General features: G+C 34.1%; 1 protein-coding gene across 3 annotated transcripts in view; it reads left to right on the top strand.

Annotated features, from left to right (window-relative positions):
* Efr3a (EFR3 homolog A) overlaps positions 1-26,225 on the top strand; it is a 92,476-nt gene that overhangs the window by 34,465 nt on the left and 31,786 nt on the right. The window contains exons 2-8 of one of the 3 annotated variants that reach the window (XM_027950284.2): positions 3,027-3,103; positions 5,795-5,922; positions 7,122-7,272; positions 13,914-14,035; positions 17,919-18,068; positions 19,474-19,611; positions 24,390-24,468. In XM_027950284.2, coding sequence (XP_027806085.2) covers positions 3,027-3,103; positions 5,795-5,922; positions 7,122-7,272; positions 13,914-14,035; positions 17,919-18,068; positions 19,474-19,611; positions 24,390-24,468 — 845 coding nt within the window. Of the gene's footprint in view, positions 1-3,026; positions 3,104-3,153; positions 3,173-5,794; positions 5,923-7,121; positions 7,273-13,913; positions 14,036-17,918; positions 18,069-19,473; positions 19,612-24,389; positions 24,469-26,225 lie in introns of those variants that run through there. The other 2 variants (XM_071602115.1, XM_027950292.2) reach the window with 2 other exon arrangements.

The raw sequence follows: 26,225 nt of genomic DNA, 5'->3' as shown, positions 1-26,225 counted from the left end.
TCTGTTAGGTCCACACATTCTTGCAATCAGATTTATTGGTCATGATTTATTGGTCATTTATTGGTCATGATATATTAAAAAAAAAAAAAAAAAAAAAAAACCTTTTGTGGTACTTCAATTTAGTGTGGCAATTGCCCTCTGCAGTCATCAGATCTGGGATGGAATTACAGTTCCTTGGATCCTTAACATTTGTGTGTTATTGAGCAAATCAGCTTGTTTCCTCAATCATTAAACAAACCACCTTAGAGAGGTATTCTAGGAGTAAATGAGTGATGTTGTAAAGTCCTTGGTATAGTGCTGAACAAGTGGTGATAAGAATATAGCAGTTACTCCTATCTGGTAATGATGCTTAAAGGTTTTTCATAAACTATATATGAAATTTGTTGTAAGTTTTAAATCATTAATTTTCAGCAAAGGTTTTCACCTTGTTGGGAATACAATCTAAAGGCCCCCTCCATCTCCTTCTGTTTACCCTGGTTGTAATACTACTTTTACTTCACTACTGGTAATGCCTGCCATTTTGTTGAATGCTTAATGAGAGCCTTAAGTACAACTTTATAATTTTTTTGCAATTATTCTGGAGAAGGCATTATTACGTTGGTGAGGAAACTTAGGAGTAGTAAGAGAATGGGAGCTGCCTGCTGAGCTGGACAGTTAGAGGCCTTAGACTCACCTCAGATATGAATCCAAGGTTGTTGTTCTTTAGCTCGAGACTGCCTGTTGACATTGTGCCTTTTGCTCATCTGTCTTCCTCAGTAGACCTAAGCTTCTTGGAAGTGGGAACTGAGGATATTGTTTGTATTTCAAGTTCACTTTTATTTTTTAAGCTCCTTTAAGCTAAATGTAGTGTATGATAGCAGAATGTGTCAGTGTAAGTGAATCTTTTTTTTTTTTTTAAATATTTATTTATTTATTTTTAGTTTTTCGGCAGACACAACATCTTTGTTTGTATGTGGTGCTGAGGATCGAACCCGGGCCACACGCATGCCAGGCAAACGTGCTACCGCTTGAGCCACATCCCCAGCCCTAAGTGAATCTTAATAGCTTTTTAAGAATCTTCTCACTGAAAATAACAATTTGCCATTCTTATGAAAATTTGCAGTTTTAGGACTTGTTTTTAAGCCCCATAGCCCTGATTCTTTGTCATGAGAACAATTTGAATTTACTATATTTGACCTTGCATTACTGTTAGCAAAGTATTTACGTGAATCTTACCATATTATTGTGATACCTTAGAACTATGAGAGCTGTTCAGTACATAATGGATTTTAATTAATTTTAATGCCAGTATTAATACTTATCTGTAGTTTTTATTAGGTGTAGTAGATACAGAAAGGTGATTTTGCTACTTTGGCTGTTATCCCCCCTCCCCGCCATAACCAAACCTTTGTTTTGCTTTTGAAACTAAAAAGGATTCACGTATTCTGATGTTAATAATCTGAAAAGATAACTCTTTGAAATATTTGAATTCTTTCGAATATTTTGTCTTCTAATGAAAAATATCCTGAACAATATATAGCATTTTACAAATATCAGCATATAGAGCCTAAGTATGCTTACTTACACATAATAGTTTCATAAATCATGAGAACCCAGGGATGCTTAACCACTGAGCCACATCTCCAGGTCTTTTTATTTTTTATTTTGAGACATCTTGCCAAGTTGCTTAGGGCCTTGCTTAGTTGCTGAGGCTGGTCTTGTACTTGAAATCATCCTACTTTAGCCTCCTAAGTTGTTGAGATTATAGGCCCACTTATCACTCTTGTTATGCCTTCCCCAAGCCATGTAGCAATTTAAGAGAAAAAATTGGACTAGACCCAGGTTTTCTGGATCATGTCTTTTTCTATTTATTTGTTGGTCATATTTCTATAAAAGTTTATAAATTAAACATATGTCATTTGTCATATTTGTTTCAAATCCTTTAGTCTTTTTAAAATTTTAGTCATAAGAATACATATTCTTACATGTTTTTACAGAATAAAATATGTTCATTTAAAAATTAAACTATTTTGGAATATATTAATTTTATGAAGTATAAAGAGTGATTAGTAACAAGAGATTATAAGTTTTGAAGGATGTTATGTTAGGACATTTCTACATAGTCAGTATCAGTGAGTTGTTGGAGGTTCACTATAATCATATTGCTAGAATTGGGCTGTAAATACCCTCTCTATGTGGTAGCTATAGGAAGAGGCTGGGGGACATGTTAGGAAGTTACATAAGAAATTGCAAGTAAGCTAAATCAGAGCTACATTGTAAAAGTAGAAAAGAGCAGTAAGGAAGGCATTGTTAAAGTAGGGACAGTACAAATTCATTCATATGTGCATGCACTCACTCCACAAATATTTGGGTGCCTGCTGTGTGCCCTGTGTTATTCTGAATTTTTGGGATTCATGTGTGAGCAAAACAATTATCCTTGCCTTCACCTGAGCTATTTCCTGGTGAGGGAAAGCAGTTCCTAACCAATAAACACAGTAGGAAAATTATTTAATATGTAGGGTGTTAAGTGCAATGGAAAACCAGAGCAAGGTAAGGGTGGTCAGAGATTTAAATGAATAATCAAAGAAAGTGACAGTCTGATAAGATCTTTTGACATGTTCTAGGCAGAGGAAACAGTAACATCAGAGATCCAAGGAGGGTACCTTGGATCAGGAGAGGGACCATTGTGACTGGAGTAGAGTGGATTGGTACACACAGGTGGGGATGTGTTCAGAGAGTAGTGGGAGAGGAGCTCAGAAAGGAGATATGGGGGGAGGGCAGATATAGATCATACATTTGCCTAATAGGATGATTTTGATTTGGGGTAGAGTCTTAGTGCAAATTCTTAATAGCTACATGTCTTTGGGAAAGGAAAAGAAATTTAATTTTCTTACATAGCAACTTAATTGAATTTGCATGCCTTTTCTATTTGTGACAGTTTGAACTTTTTCTTTGTATTTTAAATCCTAGATCACTAATATTCAGAAATGAATTTCTGAGTCAGTTTACAGTATTAATTTCTATAACTTTTTTTTTTTTTTGAACAGGAGTGTGTTGCTGCTGTTCTGCTTTGCGTCCTCGCTACAAACGCCTGGTGGATAACATCTTTCCTGAAGATCCAAAAGTAATTTGATCTACATCTACTGATCCTTCTCTTTGCTGACCCCTTCTGCCCCCTGCTGATCTCCTTAAGGTTTCCCTACTTTGATTTCTCTACTTTTATCCCTACATCTTGTCAAGTACACTACTTTCTTTTATACTTTTTCTTTCTTTTTTTTTTTAATTTTAAGTTTACCCATGATTGATTGTCTAGTTCTCAATTATTTTCATAGATGAGGCACAAATCTGGGATGAGAGGTGGTTGTTTGGTAATCTATGTACTGTTTAAGTAACAATCAAAAATTTATGAAGCAGTGTCAGATGATTTTTAGTTTGTGCTCAGGATACAACTATGCACACAGACATGATTTTCTGCTCACACTGGGCTCATGCATGAGACAGTTACTAGTTTCAAAGCAACTGGGTGTGGGTAATTTTGTTTGACACTACCTTACACGCTTTCTAAGACTCCTTTGGTCTCATTTAAAAAAAAATATAGACACAAAATGTTACAATATTTGAGTTTGATTTCCAGAATTTGCTTTATTTTAAAATGTAGCCAAGTATATGGAAACCTTTTGGACATTTTAACTTTAATGTTGATATATGTTATTTTTAATCAAAACTGTTTGAATATTCAACTGTATGGAGGAGATTATTCATAAATACTATTGGATGTCAGAGATCCTGGATAATTTGTGGCATATTCAAATCCCTAAGACAGGCCATTATGGAGCTTTTCATACATTGATATAAAACAAAAACATATAAGATAGTAAATCACAGTGTATAAATCAGTAAGTAAAATGTTAAGTAAATCAGGGGGTAACATTTTGGCCTCTAAATCAAGGGGATACCATTGTGGGTTGATATCTCTGGGAAGTGTTTTCAGAGGAAATGAGATTTTCTGAGCTTTAAGGATGTAGTACATCTGGAGAGGTAGAGAAAAATAGCCACTTCATTGCATTTGAGGGCAAAGAGAAACAGCATTAGAAAGCAGGAGATATATTTGAGATCAAGAGCAAGTTGATCCTTTAGACTTAAAATGAATGTTCCCGTATTTTAATTATAGAAATAGTGTTGACCATGGTTTCCGATTTGAAATTTAACATGTATTAGTTAATAGATTGAATATTCAAATCATTATTTCCTTGAGAAGTCCAGGACATGCAGTTACTGAAGGCAGGGTAGAGAACAGAGTATGGTGGAATATGAAGGGCAGACAAGGCTTGTCTGCTTTACCCACTTTAACTTGTAGACATGTAGAAGTTCTGAACACTTGGAGTGATGACCAATAAACTAGAAGGTGGTTACAGAAAGAATCTTTGTTTTGCCAAGTATTCAAATAACAATCTGTAAAGTAGGTTAAAGAATAGGCAAGATTTTTATGAATTTCACACACATATGGCAGTTAGCAGGGACAAGAAGCAATTTCCCATAATTACTAGCCATTTGATATTGGGCAAGTTTCTCATGTGTAATGAAAATAATAAATAGTACCTATCATAAAGTTCTCTTAAAGACTAAGTGAATTAATACATTTCTTTGCTGACTGTGGCTTCTCTAGGGTCTATCTCAGTGCCTGGCACATAGTTGGCACTAAATTAGTATTTGTTTAATGAGTGAAAAGAAGTATGATTGTACTGCTGTGTGTTCTCTTAGTGCTGTGAACTAAAAGAATGTATAGTAGGAATATCTGACCCCTTGAAGGGTCTTTAGAGGAAGTTGAGACCTGAAGGTTGAACTCTCAGTGAACTAGAGAAGGGTCCCTAGGTTGAAGTGGCCAAGGGGAAGAAGACATACACAAGAGCTGCAAACTCTCTGATTCCATTGCAGAGTGGAGCAAGTGCACACTAGGAGAGAGTAGTGCCATTAGGGAAGTAGCAAAATTCCCAGAGAATGAGGGGCCAATTGAAATTGAAAAAACACTTTTATAAAATTTGTATTTGTAGATTCATCATCTAGCATAATTTTCTTGTATCCTTTTCCTCCTCCAGTTTTCCTAAGTAGCAGTCAGTTAGTTGAATGATGATTTCTGGCCAAGAAATTTGGGTATGGTGATTTACTCGAGGTTACATGAGAGTGGGGGAGAATCATTAGATCTACTGCATGTCATCTTTAGAGGATGGAAAGGAATGATATTTTATAATCTTGTATAAGGATCCTGTGGCTGTTGATGTTAGTTTTTTTTAATACATCAACTAAGCATAGATTAATATAGTTCTGAATATTTTCTCTTATTAACTACAACAAAACTTTATAATGATATAAGCAGGTTCTGACTCATTAAATGAAAGCATATGGTCACCGTTGTATGTGTAAAGGAGTATAGGCTTAATAATTTAACATTAAATTAAGCAAGTTTTGTTTGAAATCTTTTTAATAAAATACATTTCATTCCCTATATACTGAGTTAATTGCTCTATAAAGTGTTAAGAGTCTAATTCATTGTTTTGGAAGGGCTATTTAAATTCTTTGCCTAAGTGGGGTGTTTCTTTAGCTTTTTTTCTTTAATTTTTTGAAAGTTGCATGTATCTAGAATAGTAAATATTATTAGAACTGAGAACATTACACCTGGAAAGGTTCAGCTTAAATGTGAATTAATTCCCAGTCCAGAAAGGAAAAATGTGAAACAGGCAACACTTAAAAATACAAGAAACAAACAAAAAATAAGCATGAAAAGATAAATAATCGGGATACTTGTCATTATTTTTAGGATGGCCTTGTTAAAGCTGATATGGAAAAATTGACCTTTTATGCAGTATCTGCTCCAGAGAAGCTGGATCGAATAGGTTCTTACCTGGCAGAAAGGCTGAGCAGGGATGTTGTCAGACATCGTTCTGGGTAAGGAAACTAATATAGCATCTTTGGAAAATTCTTCCTTGGCTAAATTATTCTATAAATTATTGTGCCATCTGATCAGACAAAGATCATGTTTGTAAGATAAAATAGTATTATTATAAAGGAAATATATAAAACCCATGTAGATACTCTAGCTTATATTTTCTGGTGGTGAGGTCTTAGGAACCTGGTCAGGTTATTTAACAGAGTTGGCATTAGCTTTAGCATCTTTTAATTTTTGAAAATACCAAATAGTAGAAATGTACTTACTTGGTCTGTAGTGTGTGTCTGAAAATCTGTCTCTAATTTGAAAACAACAGATCCTGTTAACAACTGGTTTGGGTACAGCTTCAGTTTTACCTCTCAGAGGGGTAAACGAGTATCATGTTAGGATTAGATACTAAGATTAAGAAAATGTAATAAGCATGCTGATTTGGAACTGGTATGGATATATTGCTGCCTACAAATTAAGGTCTAGCATTTTAACCCGTTCTCTATGCTTGAACAGTAATAACTTTGCAATTTTGAAATATGAACGCTTTTCAATATTGTCATTTTATGATCTTAGTTTCTTAAGAATATTCTGTCTTCCAGCTGTATGTTGACTTTCTGACTTGCACATTATTAGCATATACAACAGTGGTCATGGCACAGGTAGTCTCATAGTTGATTGTTAGAGGAAAGTTGTCTGAAAACTAAATTTAGGGCACTTGCAAGATTTAAAATCTGTGGAACTGTAAAATAAAATTTATGAGACATTTCCTTATATTATTCTTTTGTTTCCAGTATTGTTTTATCTACTCATAAATATAGGTAGGTCATACTGGAAATTTAGGCACATTGCTTTACTATTTTGGGGTCATATACAAATAAATACAGTTAAAAGTCTGGAAAATGTCCATGTTTACAAAGAAAAATTACACAAAGGTAATATGAGAGATTTACTCTGAAAGAGTTGTTTTAGGAGGAGGAGAAGATGGGAGTAGTACCATATAGTTTTTGTATTCTTCAACACTAGAATTATTTTATAATCTACTAAGATCATAAGTGTTGTGTGAGAATTAACATTTTACTTAGAAGCTGCTGAATTTGTCTTTCTGTGTTGTTTTAAATAAATATATTTGAATCATTTCAATGAGAAGAGCCTTTAGGAGAATTAAGAGAGCTAGAAACATTTTGACATTGTTTTTCTTTGCATTTAGGTATGTGCTAATTGCTATGGAGGCCCTGGACCAACTTCTTATGGCCTGCCATTCTCAAAGCATCAAGCCCTTCGTAGAAAGCTTTCTTCATATGGTGGCAAAGCTGCTGGAATCAGGGGAACCAAAGCTTCAAGTTCTTGGAACAAATTCTGTGAGTAAAAACTATTCTCTTGTTAATTTTTAAGTTCAGTTAGCATATCTCAAATTTATATCCTTTTAAAGAGTGTTTGCCTGAGAAAGGCCAACTCCTTGGACAGGGCATTTGGATAGCTAGTGTAGATGAAGATTAGAACACTTTGTCTCTAGTATTTTCTATCACTCTTGGTAAAATCTGTGATACCCACCATTCATGATGAAATACCTGACCATAAATGAATTGATAACTGTCATTTTACCTTCCCTGGGTTATCTGTTATAGAAGTAACTTTGTGTCTTGTTCTTCCTTTGAGTTTCAAGCTTTGACAAAATAGCAGCTTTATAGCGTTCACCCTTACAAAGTATGCTTTGAGTGTCTTTTTATGTTTAGAGAGTTGTACATTCACCACCCCTTCATGCCCTCCTTTCCCAACCCCTGGAAACCACTAATCTACTTTACTCTCTGTGGATTTTCCTACTTGTAATATTTCAAATAAATGGAATTTTTTTTCTTCTTTCACTTAGCATAATGTTTTGAAGGGTCATCTGGGTATTGGCATACATCAGCACTCCATTCCTATTTATGACATCACAGTCCAATTTATAGATATACTATACTTTTATATACCCATTCATTAGTTTAGGATTGTTTGGACTTTTTTGGCAGTTATGAACATTTTTGTACAAGTTTGTGGACATAGCTTTTTCATTCTGTTGGGTTTATATTTAGCAGTATAATTGCTAGATTTTAAGGTTAGCTGTTTGTTTTCCAAAGAGCTGCATCATTTTATATTACCATCAGCAACATATGAGTGTTCCAAATTCTTCACATCCTTACCAATACCTGTTATTGTTTGTCATTTTGATTATAACCATCCTAGAGGGTCTGAAGGGGTATATTTGTAGTTTTGATTTTCATTTCCTTAATGACTAATGATGTTAAATATTTTTTTTTTCATGTGCTCATTGGCTTTGTATTCTTTGCACAAATGTCTGTTTAAATCATTTGTTTACTTTTTAATTGGAGTAGCTTTTTATTATTAAAGTATAAAAGTTCTTTAAATATTCTTAATACAAATCCTTTATCAGATATATGAGTTACAAATATTTTCTCAAATTCTCTGATTCATCTTTCTATTTTTCTTGTTCGTGTGCTTTTATTCACTAAAGTATTTAATTAATAAAGTCTAATTTGTCTAATTTTTCTTTTATCACTTCTTTTGTGTCCTTAGTCTCACATTCAAGAAACCATTGCCTAATCCAAGGTCACAAAGTTTTACTTCTCTGGTTTCTTGTGAGAGTTTTATAGTTTAGGTCTGTCATCTATTTTGAGTTGCTGTTTTTATGTGATATGGGTTAGGGGTTCATTTTCATCCACATTTGGCCTATGGCTATTCAGCTGTCCCATTGCTATTCTTTCTGTTCTTTCTCCATCATTTTTCCATGAAAGTCAGGGTTTCTATCTTCATTCCTTCTTAGACTACTTTAGAACTAGTTCTCCTTGCCATGCTCATTTTTTTTTTTCTGTCCTGAATCATACATAGTTTGTTGGAAAGGAAAAGGAAAATAAAATACAGTGATTAACCGTTTATTGTCTTTATCTTACATACCTGAGATACCTTATATATCTTGTCTTCAGTCTCATTGTATAACCTTCTGTTCTTCTGAGGACTGTATGTTATACAATATGTATGTGTTATATAGTATGTTCTTATGCATTTTTTTATGAACAGCTAGTCAAATGATATATCACCTGCTATTGTTTATGCATAATTATTTTCTGACACAGGAAGAGGAAGTATAAGTGATGACTGCCAGCATGGATTCCAGAGTCCACTTGCCTTGGTTTGAATTATGGCTGTAAAACTCTAGCCATTTATCTTTGGCAAGTTATTTAACCTCTGCTTGCCTTAGATTTTCATGTGTAATATAAGGATAATAATAATAATTCCAATTTTATGAGATGATTGTGTGGTCTGAGTTAATATATATGAAGTTCTTAGAACAGTGGCTAGCATTGATAATTATTATTACTATTAAGAATAGATGGTTAAAAAAGTAGAAGTATACAAATGAAATTCTTATTCAGAAACCCTTAGTATGATATTGCATATTTCCAGATGCTATTAGTTATGTGATTGGCTTAGTTTTAGGCAAGAGAGCTACTGAAGTCTCCATCTGTTTCCTTCATAATTAGAATGGGAAAGTTTAGGGGAAATGGTGTAATAGCTGGGGAAAGGATTTAGCATGCATTCCCAGAAGTTTCTTTACTTGCAGCCAGCAGAGCTATTAAAACTATTTTAATGAGTTATTTGGACAAAAGACAAAATCCCAGGTTACCTACTTTTAAGTGAATTGTATTAAATCAAACATAATATTTTCTTGACCAACATTATTTATCTAATATTCCCTGAAAGTCTGATTTTCACTTTGTAGTAGTGCTGAGTGCCATATTTTATCAGTTAATATTTTTAATTTAGTATTTGATATTTTTATATTTGTACATTTTATTGTTGACATTTACTTTTTGGTGCTGATGCCAACTCAGTAAGACAGTAATAGGTATCTGTGGGCTCTCTTGGTCCAGCTGAAGCCCACCGAACAGCTGAGGAGGGTGTAGCGAGAGTCAAAAAGAGACCTTCTGAAACCAGTTTCAGAGAACTCGATCCACTTTATTATTGCATAGGCAAGCCTTTTATGTATAGTCTATTACTGGGAAAATTCAGCTGAAGGCTGTAATAATCCAGTGAACTAGCAACACCCTTACGAGTGGCAACCAATGGGCCAATAGGTCAGAAGCAAAAAAGCAAAAGGAATGGAATATGCTGTGCACCTGTGGGTAGCCAGGTTACCATGGTGATGGGGTTAGTAATGGTCAGTGTTCCAAACTACAAATATCCCAGACTCAGTGTGCCAAGCCCTAAGAGCCCCTCACATAAACAACATAGGCTGCTTTCCAGCTCACGGGCCCAGGCCCAACAAAGATATTATTAATTTAGGATCTCCTATGTTGGGTACTTCTTATTTTTACTCATTTTTTATTATAAACCTTTACAAATACAGGAAAGAACACAGTATACCTGTATGTACACAATTCAGAAAAGAAAAATGTTAAGTAATGTTAGTACCACTGTATAATAATATAAGTTGAAAATCCCTAATCTGAAATGGCAAATGCTCCGAAATCCAACTTTTTGAGCACTGTAACTAGATTTTCAGATTAATGATGCTCAGCTGGTGCTGAAAGTCTATGCAAATATTCCAAAATAAGAAAAACTCTGAAATCTGAAACATGTCTGTTTTCCAACATTGTAAAGAAACAATTTTTGTTTTAAAATCATAGTATACAATGATTATAAATGTTGATACTGTGCAACTTTGACTTAAGCTTTTTGGAAAAATAAAATAGTGTGTGCTCTAGGTACTTACATATATTGTGTCATTAATTTTTATAAAACCCCTGAAGCTTAAAAATATTAGCATTTTATGTATAAGAAGTTGCAGCTAAATAATTCCAAAGACCCAGGAAAGTAGTGCCGTATTTAATATGGCAGTTCAATCCTAGGCATTCTTACAAAGCTTTTCTTCTTTATGGTATAATTATTCAGTCATTTTTGTGGATTAAGACTTAAGGAAATCATAGATTACTTTTCTTTCTTTCCTCCTCTTGTATTTGGTTGACACATCTCATTTTTTTTTTAAGCCTCATTGCTAATCTTGACCATTTTGTATAAATGTTGACAGTTGTCCACAGAGACCAGTCATTGAAACCACTCACTACACCAAAGCAGTGGTTCTCATCCAGGACAGTTCTCTTCTCTCTCTTCCCTCCCTGGATATTTGTCAAGTACTGAAAACATTTTTAATTTATATGGTATAGGTTGGAATGCTGGTGGTATTTAGGAAGTGAGGGATGCTGCTGAACATCCAGTGGTGCCCAGAATAGTTCCTATAGCAAAGGTTTTATTGGGCCCAGAATTTTAATAGTACTTAGGGTGAGAAACTGCATTGCTGCTGCCTTTCCGTGTCTTTTGAAATATATTTAATTCCCCACTTAAATTTTTAAGTGGATAAAAAAATAGGACATATGTTTTATTGTATATATGCAATGTGCAAGGCATGGTGCTACCTGTTGTTTCTCACCAACCACTTAAGTTAGGCATTCACAGGTAACACATGCAGTTATTAAGTGTGGTGCCCAAATCCAGATCCATTTAACAGAGCCTGTTCATAATCTCTGCATGGTACTGAAGTAGGACAGAAGAGGCTGGACACCCAAGCAATTTTCAGGAAGCAGGTTTATGGACTGTAGGAGATCCTGAAAGGGCTATCACCTAAAATTCTCTGAAGGCGGAGCTTGGATATTCTTTGAACTTTATACCCAGTGGGAGGAAGGGCTTGGAGGTTTATATAAAAATGATTATTTTTCTTTGAGTTCCCAGAAAGTGAATTTTAGGACAGACAATGGTCTTTTAAATTTTTACCAAGAAAGCAGAGATAATATCTTTTTTACACAACAAGCTTGACTGTAGATTCTTAACTCTGTCACACCTTTTGCGTGTAAACCTGGCATTTACAAGCAAGAGGAAGATTCAAACTACAATTCTCTCTGCAGACATCCTGCTGATACTCTTTGTAAAAATCTTCCTGATGAGAGGAGAAGCTTAATTATGGCCAGGGTCTTCTGGGTGGGGGTACCTGATCTGCTGCAGTACTGTGCCTCATTTTCTCTGTTCTTGCATGTGATAAGTCTGCAGTGATAATACTTTTTATTGAAATATTTTAGAATAAACTTTATGGGTTTAAAATTTGCTAGTTTCCAGAATAAGGGGAATTAGATGACTCTCTCCACAAAACTGGGAAGATGTGCTTTGTGCAATTCCCCCGGAGCTCAGAGCCACCTTTTTATGTTCAAGGGCAATTGGAGCTGCTTCTGTAAATGATCACTTAGCTTATATGATTATTTGTGACTTTGATTAAGTGAAAATAGAATTAAGTTTTTCCTTCAAAGAATTCCCCAGGACATTGAAAATGTTAATGGAGATTTTTATTTTATTTATTTTTTTCTAATTTTAAAAACAAAATGTTTATTGTAGTAAATTTGGATAATGCTAAAAAATATAAGAGTAAACTAAAGTCATAGTCACCTATAATTCCAGAAGTTGTCCTTTAATAATTTAACTTCTTTTTATAGATATTAGAAAATGGGGAGCATAGGGTATAGACAGACCTTTTTGTGTTTCTATTTAAATTTTTTGAGTATTTCCTCATTATTCATTATTTATTTTAATAAAAAGTATAAATATTTGGTATAATATTTTCTAAAACTGTTTTCATGTGGTAGTATGTAAAATAGGCATCTTGAGAATTGTAGATAAATCTCTGGACTATAATGGCAGTTTCAACAATCACTAACTGTTGCTGGTCTTCAATATCTCTGGTCCTCAATATCCTTTCTGTAAAATGGGGATAATGATACCCTTTCAGGGTTTTTGGAATGACTAAATAAGAACTCATGAGAAAACACCTGATGTGTTGAGGTTGCTACAGAACAGATGGTGCTTATGAGTTTAATCTGAACCAGGTATAGTATTTGTGGCCCTTTTTAAAAAATATTTATTTATTTATGTATTTTTTTAGTTTTTAGGTGGACACATTATTTTGTTTTTATGTGGTGCTGAGGATCGAACCCAGTGCCTCATGCCTGCTAGGCGAGCACTCTACCACTGAGCCACAACCCCAGCACTTTGTGGCCCTTTTCTAGATAATGGTAAATCAAAGCTCAAGCTCAACTATTTTAAAACCTTTTTAGTATCATACTTCATGTATTCAAATTCATTCCATCTATTTCAGTTTTGTTTACAACAGAAGTTAGTAATTCTGATTATTGTGATACTTTTCTTGAATAATACTTTTTTGGATATAGTCTTTTGAAGTCAATATCCTGGCAGGTATTTATTTATGTATATTTAGATGTGTAAATGAGCTAACAGTTTGTTGTGTTTAGACTGTCTGGTATACTGAAGTAATAAATGAATTAGAAAACTAAGAAAAAAAGGTGCATATTAAGGAATTGTCGGAGTTAGGTCTGTGCACATGTGGGATATTCAAAATTTCCTAAACATATGGGGAGATACACATACACACCATTATAAAGGAGGTAGAATGAATTTTACCATCTCCATATTTTTTTTTTCCTACTGAGACTGTCAAATTTTCTTCAGTTAATTTTCCTTTTCTTGTCCCATTTTTGTATGAAGTTTGTTCACTCATGTGTTTTTCTGTCAAGGGAGATTTTCTACCCACAATTAAGCAGTAATGTTCTGTAGAGATTGTGGCCTAATTACGCTCTTCACTGAAAGAAACATTATCAGAGTGCAGGAAATATGGAAGAGTTAAGAGCAAGATTGTTTCTTTCACAGAGTGGGCTTGCTCTCTGAAAGGGAGCTGCATTTAATGTCTAGAATACTATCCTTGATTATCTGAAAGTTCATTATCAAAAAATTCCTTTTGTGTCTATGCAATATTTATATCTCATACATTTCATTTGCTTCTTATTTGGCTATTGCTTGTTAATATAAAAGATAATAAAAGTAAATGTATTTGTCCCACACTTTCAAAAAGTATATTGTAAGTATTGTTGTTTTTGTTTTTTAGTTTGTCAAATTTGCAAATATTGAAGAAGATACACCGTCTTATCACAGACGTTATGACTTTTTTGTGTCTCGATTCAGTGCCATGTGTCATTCCTGTCATAGTGATCCAGAAATACGAACAGAGTATGTATTACTTTATTTTATGATTTATAGTAAGTAATCTATAGGTAAGTATTATGTTTATACTTTACATAGTGATTATTAAAGAAATAAGAATGTCCGTGAAACAGCTTTCCATTGCTGGTAGAAGATAAAACTGACTGAAAATGCAAAATCAGAGTAATTTCTTAATTTGGTCACTAAAATTCAGTCTTTAGTGTAGCCAGAATGTTCCTTCAGCTCTCCCTGCCTATATCTGATCCTGTCAGTCATTCCCTCCTGCTTTCCCTCTATTTCACACATGGATCTCCTTGATATCTCTTGAATACTTTAGGGCTCTAGATACACTTTTTTTTTTTTTTTTTTGCCATGACCAATTACCCAGATACCTGTGTGGCTTGTTACCTCGATTTGTACAGAGTTTTCCTCTGATATCACCTTATCCCAAGAATTCTCTCCTAGCCACCTTTTATTAACTGTCAACCCTCCACCCCACCCTAGTTATTCTTCTTAAAGTATCTTCTGATTCTTGTACCTCTATGGAGTATAAATTTCAGGAACACAAGGGCTTTGTTTTTGAGGACTACTATATCACATAGTAGGCTCTAAATAAGTCCTTTTGAATCAATAAAAAGTTATTAAATGAAGTGATTGTATAAAACTAAATTATTGTCATTCTGACGTCGTTGACTACTGACATGACACTTTATTTAAAATACTTCTAGCATTTATAGAGGTATTTGGAAGTGAACATTTAATTACAAACCCAGTCTATATGTTGATATCTATGTAGAGTGTATTTTTTTTTCTTTTTGGTTGAACCCAGTTTTTACCACATGCTAGTTAAGTGCTGTACCATTGAGCTACATTCCCCAGGTCAGTTGATATCTGTATAAAAATGAGAAATTTTAAAGTCAACATGACCTTGGTAAATATAGAAAGCAATTTGAGCTAATGCTCCATTGTAATATACCTAATAAAAAGAAATTGGCCTGAAGCCTGAGAGTTATTTTCATCAGTTGGTAATCAAGATATAGCATGTTTTGTAATTTTTAGTTTTATTTTAAAGTAACTAAGGGAACATGTAGAGATGTAACTAGCTTTTAGTTTGAATCTGCAAGCTACAGTGTTAATTTCCTTGAATGAAAATAAATGTAAAAGTTATTTTAACTTGGAGAAAGAAAGCCGAGAGGTAATAGTCATTTCTCTGTTAGTGTATTGTTTCCTCAAGATAGCATGGGCCATGAAGAGTCCTGTTTTTAATGCTTTATTATGAAGTGTGAAACTTTGAAGATACAAATACTAGAATTGCCTTACGATAATTAATTTCCTATTTACCCTAGTCACTACTAATATCTTTTTTTCTATTACTACAGGACGGGTAAAAATATATTTTTTTAAACAAACCATTACATATTTCAAATAGAGCTGGCAAAATTCTTTCTGATGTATCAAAGGTAGATTCCTTATTTTTAGGTATTTATCGCCCCCTAGTGAAATGTCTTTAAAATTTTTTTTCATGTAATGTTTTTCATTATTATTTACCAAAAAAACACACAAAAAAACTTGAAAGCTAGAAACATTTTCTATTCTGGTTTTGGTGGGGCTGGGGATTGAACCTAGGACTCGGTTCCCATGCTAGTTGAGTTCTTTACCCTGAGCTATACCCCCAGTCCCAACAAAAAGAGACTTGAGATTTTCTATACACAAATGAAAGACTTACAGTACTTTTCCCTAATTCTAGGTCTTTCCTATACTATGTAATAATTTGAATACCAATATTTCATTTGAACTACTGTGAAATAAATGAGTAAAATAAAATGGTTTAAGATACTTAAGAGTAATTGAAGTTTATCTTTCTTTGCCTTAAATAAAACCTATTTAGTTTTCATTTAGGTTGTAAATGTTCCATTTCAGGATATAATTTAGATACTTTTTTTTCTTTTTTTATACCAGGGATTGAACCCAGAGGCACTTAACCACTGAACCACATCCCCAGCCCTTTTTATATTTTATTTTGAGACAGGTCTTACTGAGTTGCCTACAGCCTCGATAAATTGCCAAGGCTGACTCTGAATTTGTGATCTCTGTGCCTCAGCTTCTTGAGCTGGGATTACAGGAAAGTGCCATCTTGCTCAGCTAACTCAGATATTTTTTGTCAATGCTTTTTCTTTCCCGTACTAGGAGTGGAACCAAGGGCCTCGCACATGCTAAGCAAGCACCCTACCACTGAACTATACTCTTAGCTCCTATCCCTTTATTTATAGCAAAGCCGTACCATAAAGAACCCAAAGAGATGTAAGCAATAGGAGATGAGCTGTTAACTATTAATATTTTCTTAAAATATTAGCCATATAGAAATGGTTCTCATTTGTAAACTCATGTATCACAGTTCTAGCTGATTTCTTAAGCACTTCAACTGTAGCAGAAATAATCATCATCATTATAATCATCATCATCATCATCATGGTGACTAACAGTAGCAGGGGCAGCTAACAGTTGTTGATTGCTTACTGAGGGTCAATTATTGTTTAAGCTCTTTATTTTAATTAATTTGTTTAAATCTGTACAGCCTTCCTGTGCTGTAGACACCATAAATGTTATATTTTACTGATGGGGAAACTGTAAAACACCTTTGAAGCTCATGGCTAGTAAGTGCTAGTCAGGCCAACTATTAGATCTGGACTGGATGCTAGCTGTGCACTGTAGTAGCTATTGGTAGTTACTAGTGTCACACATATTCTTAAGTCCCAATAAGGGGACCACCATTTGCTGCTACTCCATTTAAGGTATGAGGCATGACACATGGCATCTTACCTGTTCATATGGTCTATGCCACCTTGGGCTTGACCTTCTTGTTACCAGTGGAGCAGCAGCAGGTATGTAAAGCAAAAACGTTTTGTAGTAATGTTAGGCTTGCTCACTTATGATAGATGCATAAGAGTCTCTTAAAACTTCTTCATACTTTAGAAAGCAGCATATGTAGACACAACTTTGAAATAGGCAGAATTTGTCTCCTTGTCTCCCAATTCACTTTTGAATATGTCTCCTACTTCATTCTCACCTATTCAGTGGCATATCATTGCCATCTCCCCTTCTCCTTATTTGCTGCTCTTGAATGCCTGAAGTCTTTCCCCGTGGGTTTGTAAAGCAGTATTATGTCCCTTCCCCATATCTTCCATTCTTTAAACTGATTTATAGTTTCTGAAAAACAGTATTAAGTAAGCTTAATAAACCTCTAATTGGTAAGTCTTTCAGGTAATAGGAGAAAAGGAAGTAAACAATTACAGTTCAAAAAAAGGAAGCATTTATCCAGAAGAAATATATATTTAAGACTTAGGGTCACCAGGTTGGTTCGGCTTGAGATTGTTCCTCTGAAGCTTTTGTAAGCTATTTTTTAGTTCTTTTTTTCCCCCCAAGAAGAGCAAGGAAGAGCTTGAGAAAATTAGGGGTTATGGAATCTGAAGAAGCAGGCAGGTGTTAAGAAACTGTGAAATTCTTTTTCTACCTAACTTTGCGACTTCCAGACCAAAAAAAAAAAAAAAAGAATCTTTCATGTTGTTTTTAGTTAATATCACCATCACCATCTTAGGAAAACCTGTGCTTTTGATTTTTTTAGTGAAAAAAATAATATTTTTATTTTTAAAATAAATATTTCTATATTTGAAAGTTCTTTTGAACTTTAAATGCTAATTTTAAAAAGATGATTTTCAATGTAAAGCTCTTTTGAACCTATTGCTCTCTAACTTAGATTTTTGGAGATTTTAACCACTTAGACTTAACTGTGTGTTATTTTTAAGGTATTTTATTGTGAAGATAGCCATATTTACTTGACATCCATTCTCTTGGCTAGACAAAAAAGTTGCTTTAAATAACTTTTTCATAGTTATTTTTTCCTTCTTTATAGAATTCGAATTGCTGGAATAAGAGGTATTCAGGGTGTGGTTCGCAAAACAGTTAATGATGAACTTCGGGCTACAATTTGGGAACCTCAGCATATGGATAAGATTGTCCCATCTCTTCTTTTTAACATGCAAAAGATAGAAGAAGTTGACAGGTATTGAGTAAAGGTGTTGGAATTGAGGCTGTGTTGCTTTTGTGTATATTTATTTGTGTTCCCTGCTATAAGAATGCTTTTAGTATTATCTAAGTAGTAATCTCATGAGGTTAAGTGAGTTTAGAAATATGTTCCTTTCTGGAGGAAAATTTATTCTGGTGACCTCATTATGCTTATTTTTGGATATATGCTGACTTTCTGTCCATGGTGCTCCCTGTGTGCCACCACCCCTCCATTCAATTGTACCTGGAATGATACACTTCGTTTCACTTTTTCAAGTGCCAGTTCATATCACCATCACATTTCTGTTGCCCTACATAGAGAAGATGTGTGACTAAGCTTCAAAAGCAGAATTCTCGGTTTTGGCTTATTAACCTGACCTGCTTGCTTCTTGCCATTTGAAGAAGAAAAGCCGAAACAAATTTAAAAAAGATTTAACTCTGTAGTTCTAAAATTTTTATTTGTAATTTTCAAGATTATATGCACAGTATCAAAATGATCTAACAATTAATAACTATGATAGCAGTTCTATCTGTGCTCATTTACATTTATGCTAATTACAGAAAGCATTTATACTTAATTTTTCAGGTGTGATTATCTCCAGATTTGGAATCCTTTTCTAATGTCTAAAATTTGTTATGCTTTAACTCCTTTGATATTTTCCCTATTCTTGGCACTATAACTAAGGCCAAAATTTTTCTATCAAAATATTTAAACTTTAAAAAGTCATGAACTAATTAGAAATCTATTTCCCATAATTATGGCTCTTATTTTTCAGGGCTGGCATAAGTAACATAGAGTAAATAGAGACCACTGTTTGCTAAATTTAAAAAAAATTTATTCTCTCATGGTGTAATTCCAGTGCCACAGATACACTTTTTCTATATTTAATTATTGTTGCATATAATTTGCCTAAAATAATGTTTCAAGATGTGAACCAAACAAGTGCTACCCACCAAGACTTCTACCTTTTTAGGTGTTCTAATCAGCTTTTTACATTTTTTTTCTAAACAAAGGCTGGTTATGGTTTTTCAGTGCACTGTATTTCTTCTGCTCACTTGCAGTTAAGCTGGGGATGCCTGACGGTGTCCTTAACTGAGATTTCACATGAACGTGAAGTTGTATGAACAGGAACAAGTAGTGAACTGCTCAGTGTTTTACATTAGGTAAAGGACAGTGTGTTGGAAACAGGCTCCCAGCTAAATTTAGTTCTCCTTTTTTGAAACATTATATGATTAGTTTTTGTGGTGTTAGATTCATGGCCTTAGAATTAAGCTTAAAGATATTTGGGGATACAAAAGAAAATGCCATATTAACATTTCTGAGAAGTAAAGTCTATTTTGTCTAACCATGAGAACTAATATTAGAATTCTTACATTAGTTTTTCTTGATATCTCTTTTTTAGTCGCATAGGCCCTCCTTCTTCTCCTTCTGCAACTGACAAAGAAGAGAATCCTGCTATGTTGGCTGAGAACTGTTTCAGAGAGCTGTTGGGTCGAGCCACTTTTGGGAATATGAACAATGCTGTTAGACCAGTTTTTGCGTAAGTAATTGTTTTTCTGGTTGTTTGTGACTTTGCCATGTTAATTCTCTCTAATTTCTTACAAAATTAATTTCTTAATTTTGTATGAGTGAGATATTATTGGAAGCAGTGTAGCATTGTAGAAGTAGCATAGCATCCAGTCACATCTCATGCATATGCATCATGCTGGTTCAGTTACTTAACGAGTTTTTACCCTTTAAATATAAAGTATGTGCTTAGTAATAATAATAAAATTTAATTTAAGTAATTAATTATTGTTGCACATATTACTTAATAGTAATAATAATAATAATAATAATATGCATCATTTAACTATCTACTTACATTCTTGGAAGTGCATAAATACAGTGAAATATTAAAACAGTGTCCAAACTTGATATACCTTGTTTTATTAACTTATGTGGTCAATTCCTCTTATTCTCTAGTTTCTGTTTCTTGACTTTTCTGTTTACCATCATCATTGTAATTTCTCTAGTTTCATCTTATAACTAGAGATTAACCGGAATAAGAATATCAGGTGTCTCATTGCTACTCATATGCCTTCTTCTATGCAGAATACCTTTATGAGCTTTATGTTTCTCCATATAAACATTATCTCTCAAGCCTTGTTCATACTTGTATTTCTAATTCAGTTATCAGGTGATAGATCTACTCTGTATTACTCAGTTTGTTTCTGGACATTTTTTGCCACTCTTTATTTTGTTAAAATTCACCGTATCTTTACTACCTTCTGACTGTAATAATTTAGCAATATATCGAGTATTCTGAATGTAATATCCTAAATTCTATATTTAGAGCAGATGTTTCTGTCCTCAGGTTCAAAGTCAAACTTTAGTTATAAGAATTTATAAACCACAAAATTATATTTAGAAATAAGAGAGTCATTAGATTTTAAAAGGGATCTGTGATCCTTCCCCCTATCCTGCCTCTTCATCCAATATTGAGATCTACTCTTTTTTTTTTTTTGTTTTTCATTTTATAATACTCTTTATTTGATTAAAGAATTTACTTTCTTTGTGTACACTGGAATGTTATATTCCCTATGTATTTTACAGGGTTACAAAATGTCTTTCATTTTAAATATTACCCCAAAAGTAATTTCAGAAAAAAAATTTGTGAAATTAAACTTGACTTTTTAAAAATCATATAGACAAGCAACTCTCAAAACAAAAAAATGGATTAATAAGATTTCTTGCCTATTTAACTACATGACAGACTTCTTGTCCCAGTCCCCTTCCTCAGAAAAACCTCATGTGGAAACCAAGCCAGAGATAAGGATTCTTCCCTGATGCAGTTAGGGGAAAGGGAAAGGCCAGAAATTTCTTTGGCAAGCAATTCCAGCCATGGCCATTTGTGATTGCTTTGCTTCAAGTACAGTACACTCTTTGCAGGGAGGGCCAGATGTTCAGAGGGAGCAGTGGTCTCCAAACAGCTCAAAGAGCAGGAGGTCATCTATGGGCCTGCAGCCACTCAACCCTCACCCTACCAAGTGCAATACTGGGTTAAAGACCAAAGCTAGGCTGGCTGATGTTGTTCTCCATTGAAAAAGTAATGGATGAAATGGAGCTGAGAAACAATCATTACATGATGATACTCAAAATATTTAGGGGGAGGAAAAAGATTTCAAGAGACAGGCTGGTGGAAAATGGTGGGTTGGCTGCAAGGAAACATGGTACACAAGAATAATCCCTCCACAACCAATACAATCAACTGCCTCTTGAAACACTACAACTTCAGTGTTAGAGATGGAGTTTCTCTGATAGTTCAGGGCTAAACAGACTGGCAAAGACTCACTGAACCCACAGCCTCCAAAATCATAACCTCTTTTCTGCTAGAAAGGAGAGGACTGATGAAAGAGTGATCAGGAAGAGGGAGGTGGTGAAGTTGAGGAATGTGAATGGATTCCAAAGACTGTTTTGGCTCAAGTACCCAAAATGTAGAGAACTGGAAGCTTGGGTTGCACTAGCAGCAGACATGATTACATGTAGATGTGAAATTCCTTACTGAACACAACTATTCTTCTCCTAGACATCCTGGAGAGGGGACTGCACCATCTGAAAGCTGCTTCTCAGCTATATTTAATATTGACACAAGTAGGAAAGACAGGCCTTAAAAGGAAAACAACTTGGCAAATGGTAGAGGGATAGATGGACAGAAAACAACCTTTTCCTTTAACTTCTAGACTCCATACCCCTTAATTAGTTCACTTGTATTGTCCAAAAACCAGTGGGTTAGATAACCTTGAGATCTACTCTTTAAAGGCTCTGTATGCTTTACGAAAAAATAATCAGAATTTTGTTAAAATACTAACGGCAGGTTTACTTTTTATGTTCAATATCTGATTTAATATCAGAATTCCATTTTTATCTTATTGTTCTTATTGAGAGATAATTTATGAAGTCTTAGGGAACTAGCCTAGAAGAAAGGCATCCAAATTAACTTGAATTGAGTAACTTGAAGTGGGCTGTATTCTATGTAGAACTTGAACTTAAATCCTGATCATGTGTTAGTTAAATTAAAATGTTAATTAAATATTAATGTAATTACATGTTAGCTATTTAATTAAATACCAGATACCCTCTGCAAGGAAGGTTCCAGGTTATTTTAGGAATATCTAATGAGTTATAAACTTGATGTATGATTGACATTACAATAATTATAGTATGGATTATAAGAAAAGGCCCAATAAATGATCTAGTACTTCAAAGCAAAGAATTAATGTCTATTTGAGAATTTAGTAGTGGTGACTTTGAGATAGTGGAAATAGACATCAGAAACTACTCTTGAATAAAGAATTCTTCATTTTAACATTGTAGTGAGTTTTCTTTCAGTTGTTACTTGATCTAGTAATAAAATAAGTGATTCAGTAACAGTTTTGAAGATCATATTTCTAAGCAACAGTGAGCACAAGATACTGGTACCATTGGCAGGAGTTTTGAGTACAGTTCAGGGGTTAGTGTAGGGTAAAAAGAAGAAGGTTAAGTTTATGCTGAAGAGATCTTGACATTTGTATTTAAGTCTCTTAATAAAGAATGGAGATCCTTGATCAAAGTTGTCTTCCAGAATTGCCCTCTGAGAATATTAATCATATAGATCTATATAGTCCTGCCCACATCCCACATGAGTGGTGGAAATGGGGTTCCTCTTGGTGGAATGGGCTGGCTGTGAAATAAAAGCTAAAAAAGGTTGAGCGGCAAAAAAATCACAACACAGGAAATATTTTTAGAAAGTGGGGCCAGGGTGGGCTAGCCCATCTCAGGGATTGAGCTTCCACACTGAAAATAGAGAGTGCAAGCAAGATGGTGCCTGTGCTTGCTTTATTTACATTGGGGAATATCAAGATTTTCCATGGAATGTTCTTTGCCAAATAATGTAGGAGGTAGGCTGTCCAGTTCTCAACAGGGGTCTTCCTAGTAGAGAGGAGATAGAGGTCATGTGCATTGGGCAGTCTAATGCACATGGGGGAGCCGGGATAGTTCCCAAGGAAAAACCTAAATTTCCATGGCTCCATACTGAGTGAAGACCCTCAAGTAATTCACTGGTGACTCCCCACAATATAGGACAAGTTTGAACCAGGGTAAGTATGTTAGTAGGTTACCATAATACATTTTTTTCTTACAAGAAGACTCAAGGACTGTAAGCAATAGCATAGAAATAATAATAATAATTATTATTTGCTCAAACTGAGTATATTATGTGATCAATTTTCATTTTAGAATCGTTTAAATTGAATTTTTTTGTTTGGTTTGACTTTCAGACCTCTCAGCCAGCTTAGTTTGGCTGTAGCTCTGCTTTTTCATCCTTGTACATGAGTGACCCCACTATCAGGGAACTCTCTACTTTGGAAATATTTCATAAATAATAACTTGTTTATATGAACCTAGAACAGTGGTTCTCAAAATGTAGTGTGCTTAAGAATCCCTAGAATGCTTATTATATACGATTTTAGGCCCCCAAACCTCTGGATCTTGGTGAATGAGCTGCAGTAGCCTGGAAATCTGTTGTTTTTTGCCTTGTTGATTCTAATCCAATCTCCAGGTGATTTTGAGACACATTGTTTGAGGAACATGTTTTGAGAATCACTGGCCTTGTGAGATGACTCTTTTATATAGAGAAACAAATTTATTTAGAAACTTTTCTCCTTTCCATTTCCTTCTACTTACTTCTTACTAAATGTCTAGGAAAAATATAGTGTATATTAATTGCCTGACTCCTGAGGGCTGGGTGTGAGGCTGAAACCTGTGGAAGGGCTTTTGTTTGTCAAGGTGCACTTAGAGCCAAGACCTCAGTCTCTTACTACAGCAAGTTCCCCTTGATTCTCTGAGGGTGGTGTCTCTTAATTGCTGTAGGGATCTCTGATCTGGGAGCCTGCCTTTCTTGGGTGGACCCTGAGCTTTGTCTCTAGACTTCCTATGTTCAGAACCTTTGCAACTACTAGCTCTGGGGAGTGGGGTTCAGACGGTATTCTCAGAACCCTGCTGGCTTCCATGTACACTCACCTGTCCAGGTGTTTTCCTCTTGTGGCATGTGGACTGAGAGGACTTTTCTTTCTTGCCCTCTCTAGGTATTTATAGTTTTATATTCAGTCAGATATTTTGTTGTTGTTTTGTGACAAGGGTTGATAGTTGAGAAAAATACGTACATTTTCTGGAAGTGAAAACTTTGGTCTTTTTTTAGATAACGTTCAATTAAGCCTTTCCTATTGTTGAATGTTTTAAAGGAAGAAAGTATTATAAAAATAGGGAATTCTTAAAATAATTTTTAATTGTTAATTACAGGCATTTAGATCATCACAAACTGTGGGATCCTAATGAATTTGCAGTTCACTGCTTTAAAATTATAATGTATTCTATTCAGGTAAGGTTTGTTAATTATTATATTTTAAGTAATTTTGGTTCTGTATAAATAAACACATCATGGAATAAAAGTAGAATAACTGTAGGAATAAAATATTCTTCATTTAGTATTTTGTCTGTTTTCATTTACCACTTAGTTTCTTATTTGCTATGATGAAAAAAATCTAATAAAAAGAACTATATAATTTTATGGTGGTGCTCTTTATTATGCATTTATTTTTTAATGCTGTCACTTTTCGTCCCTCCCTCCCTCTGAGCTATATCACCAGCCCTTGTTATTTTTTATTTTGAGACAGGGTCTCATTAAGTTGCTTATTGTCTTGCTAAATTGCTGAGGCTGGCTTAGAACTAGTGATCCTTCTGCCTCAGCCTCTTGAGCCATTGGGATTATAGGCGAACACCACCACACCCAGCCTACTATTTACATTTTTAATATTCTAAAAAGTCATCATTGCTTTAAAGTAGATAAAGTCATTAGAAGCAGAACATATTTTAATATATGTTATAGCAGGATTTGCATCCTGTATGTGATGTTTACTATCTATGTGGACTTGGAAAATTTATTTTAACTTCTCTGAGCTCTATTTTTCATCTCAGAAAAAATTTTTAATGAGTACACTAAATGGTTTTTAAATTCTAATTGAAGCTACCATTTATCAAGTGCTGTCTGTGCTAACTTACATGCTTTAATCTCATTTAGTCTTTTTTACCCGCTGAATATTATGATCCCCATTTTATAGGTCAGAAAATTGACCTTCAGAGAGGTCAAGTAACTCATTTAGGGATACAGTTAAAAACTGAAATCAGGCTTCAAATTCTGATCACTTTATTCCAGAACTGTGGTCTAAATTAACTGCTGAGATTGATATCACATGCCTAGCATAAAATAGGTTTTTATTAAATGATAGTTGTAATAAAGGTAATTTACATAGGGATGGACAATAGTCTTTTAAAATTTAATTTTAATTTAGTAGATGAGAAGTAATCAGTGCATGCAATCAGTGGATATAATGTAAAGCTGTTCTGGTCTTTCCTAGCCTTATATTTCTCATTTATTCACCCTCCTTTATTCATATTTAATTCCTAATACAGTTCTTCTTTGCAAGAAGAAAAAGAAAATTAATAAGCTTAATTACAAAGTTTTTAAAAACTGAGACTCATTAATTGTTTATTAAATGTTCAGAAAGCAACTTCTATTCCTATCATTGCTTTAGAGATAGCTTTAATTACAACACGTATAAAGCCCATTAATCAACAATTACATTGTAGTGTACGCCAAAAGAGGAATTTCCAATTAATAGCACTATCTTGGTATCATTAAAACTTCTGATAGATTGTTTATATTATCCTTTACATATAGATGCTAATTTCCTGTGTCACAAAATCGATGTTAGGTATCTGTCATTATTAGATAATATTTTAACCTCTTTCAAAACAGTAATCAGCCTAAAGCAGATTTATCCTAAAAGGATTTCATAAAAATAGTTTGAAATACAGTAGCGTATATGTGGGAAATAAGGGAAAATAGTTTGTTTAACAGTTTTATACCAAATTGATTAGCTGAAGATAATAAGGGGTGATTAAGAGCAGGGCTCTGAAATCAGGTGAGAATGTATTTTTCAACCATTCCTTAGAATTTCTGCATGACTTTCAGCAAGTTACTACAATCTAACTCATTTGTAGTGTGAATTGTGCAGAATAATTGAGTTGAACCTAACTCTTAGTGCTGTTTATGCACACAGTACATATAAAAGTGCT

The sequence above is a fragment of the Marmota flaviventris genome, chromosome 15, assembly GCF_047511675.1.
Source record: "Marmota flaviventris isolate mMarFla1 chromosome 15, mMarFla1.hap1, whole genome shotgun sequence".
In the NCBI taxonomy this organism is placed as follows: Eukaryota; Metazoa; Chordata; class Mammalia; order Rodentia; family Sciuridae; genus Marmota; species Marmota flaviventris.
Note: the sequence above shows the minus strand (reverse complement) of the source record. Positions and strands in the feature narration are given on the sequence as shown.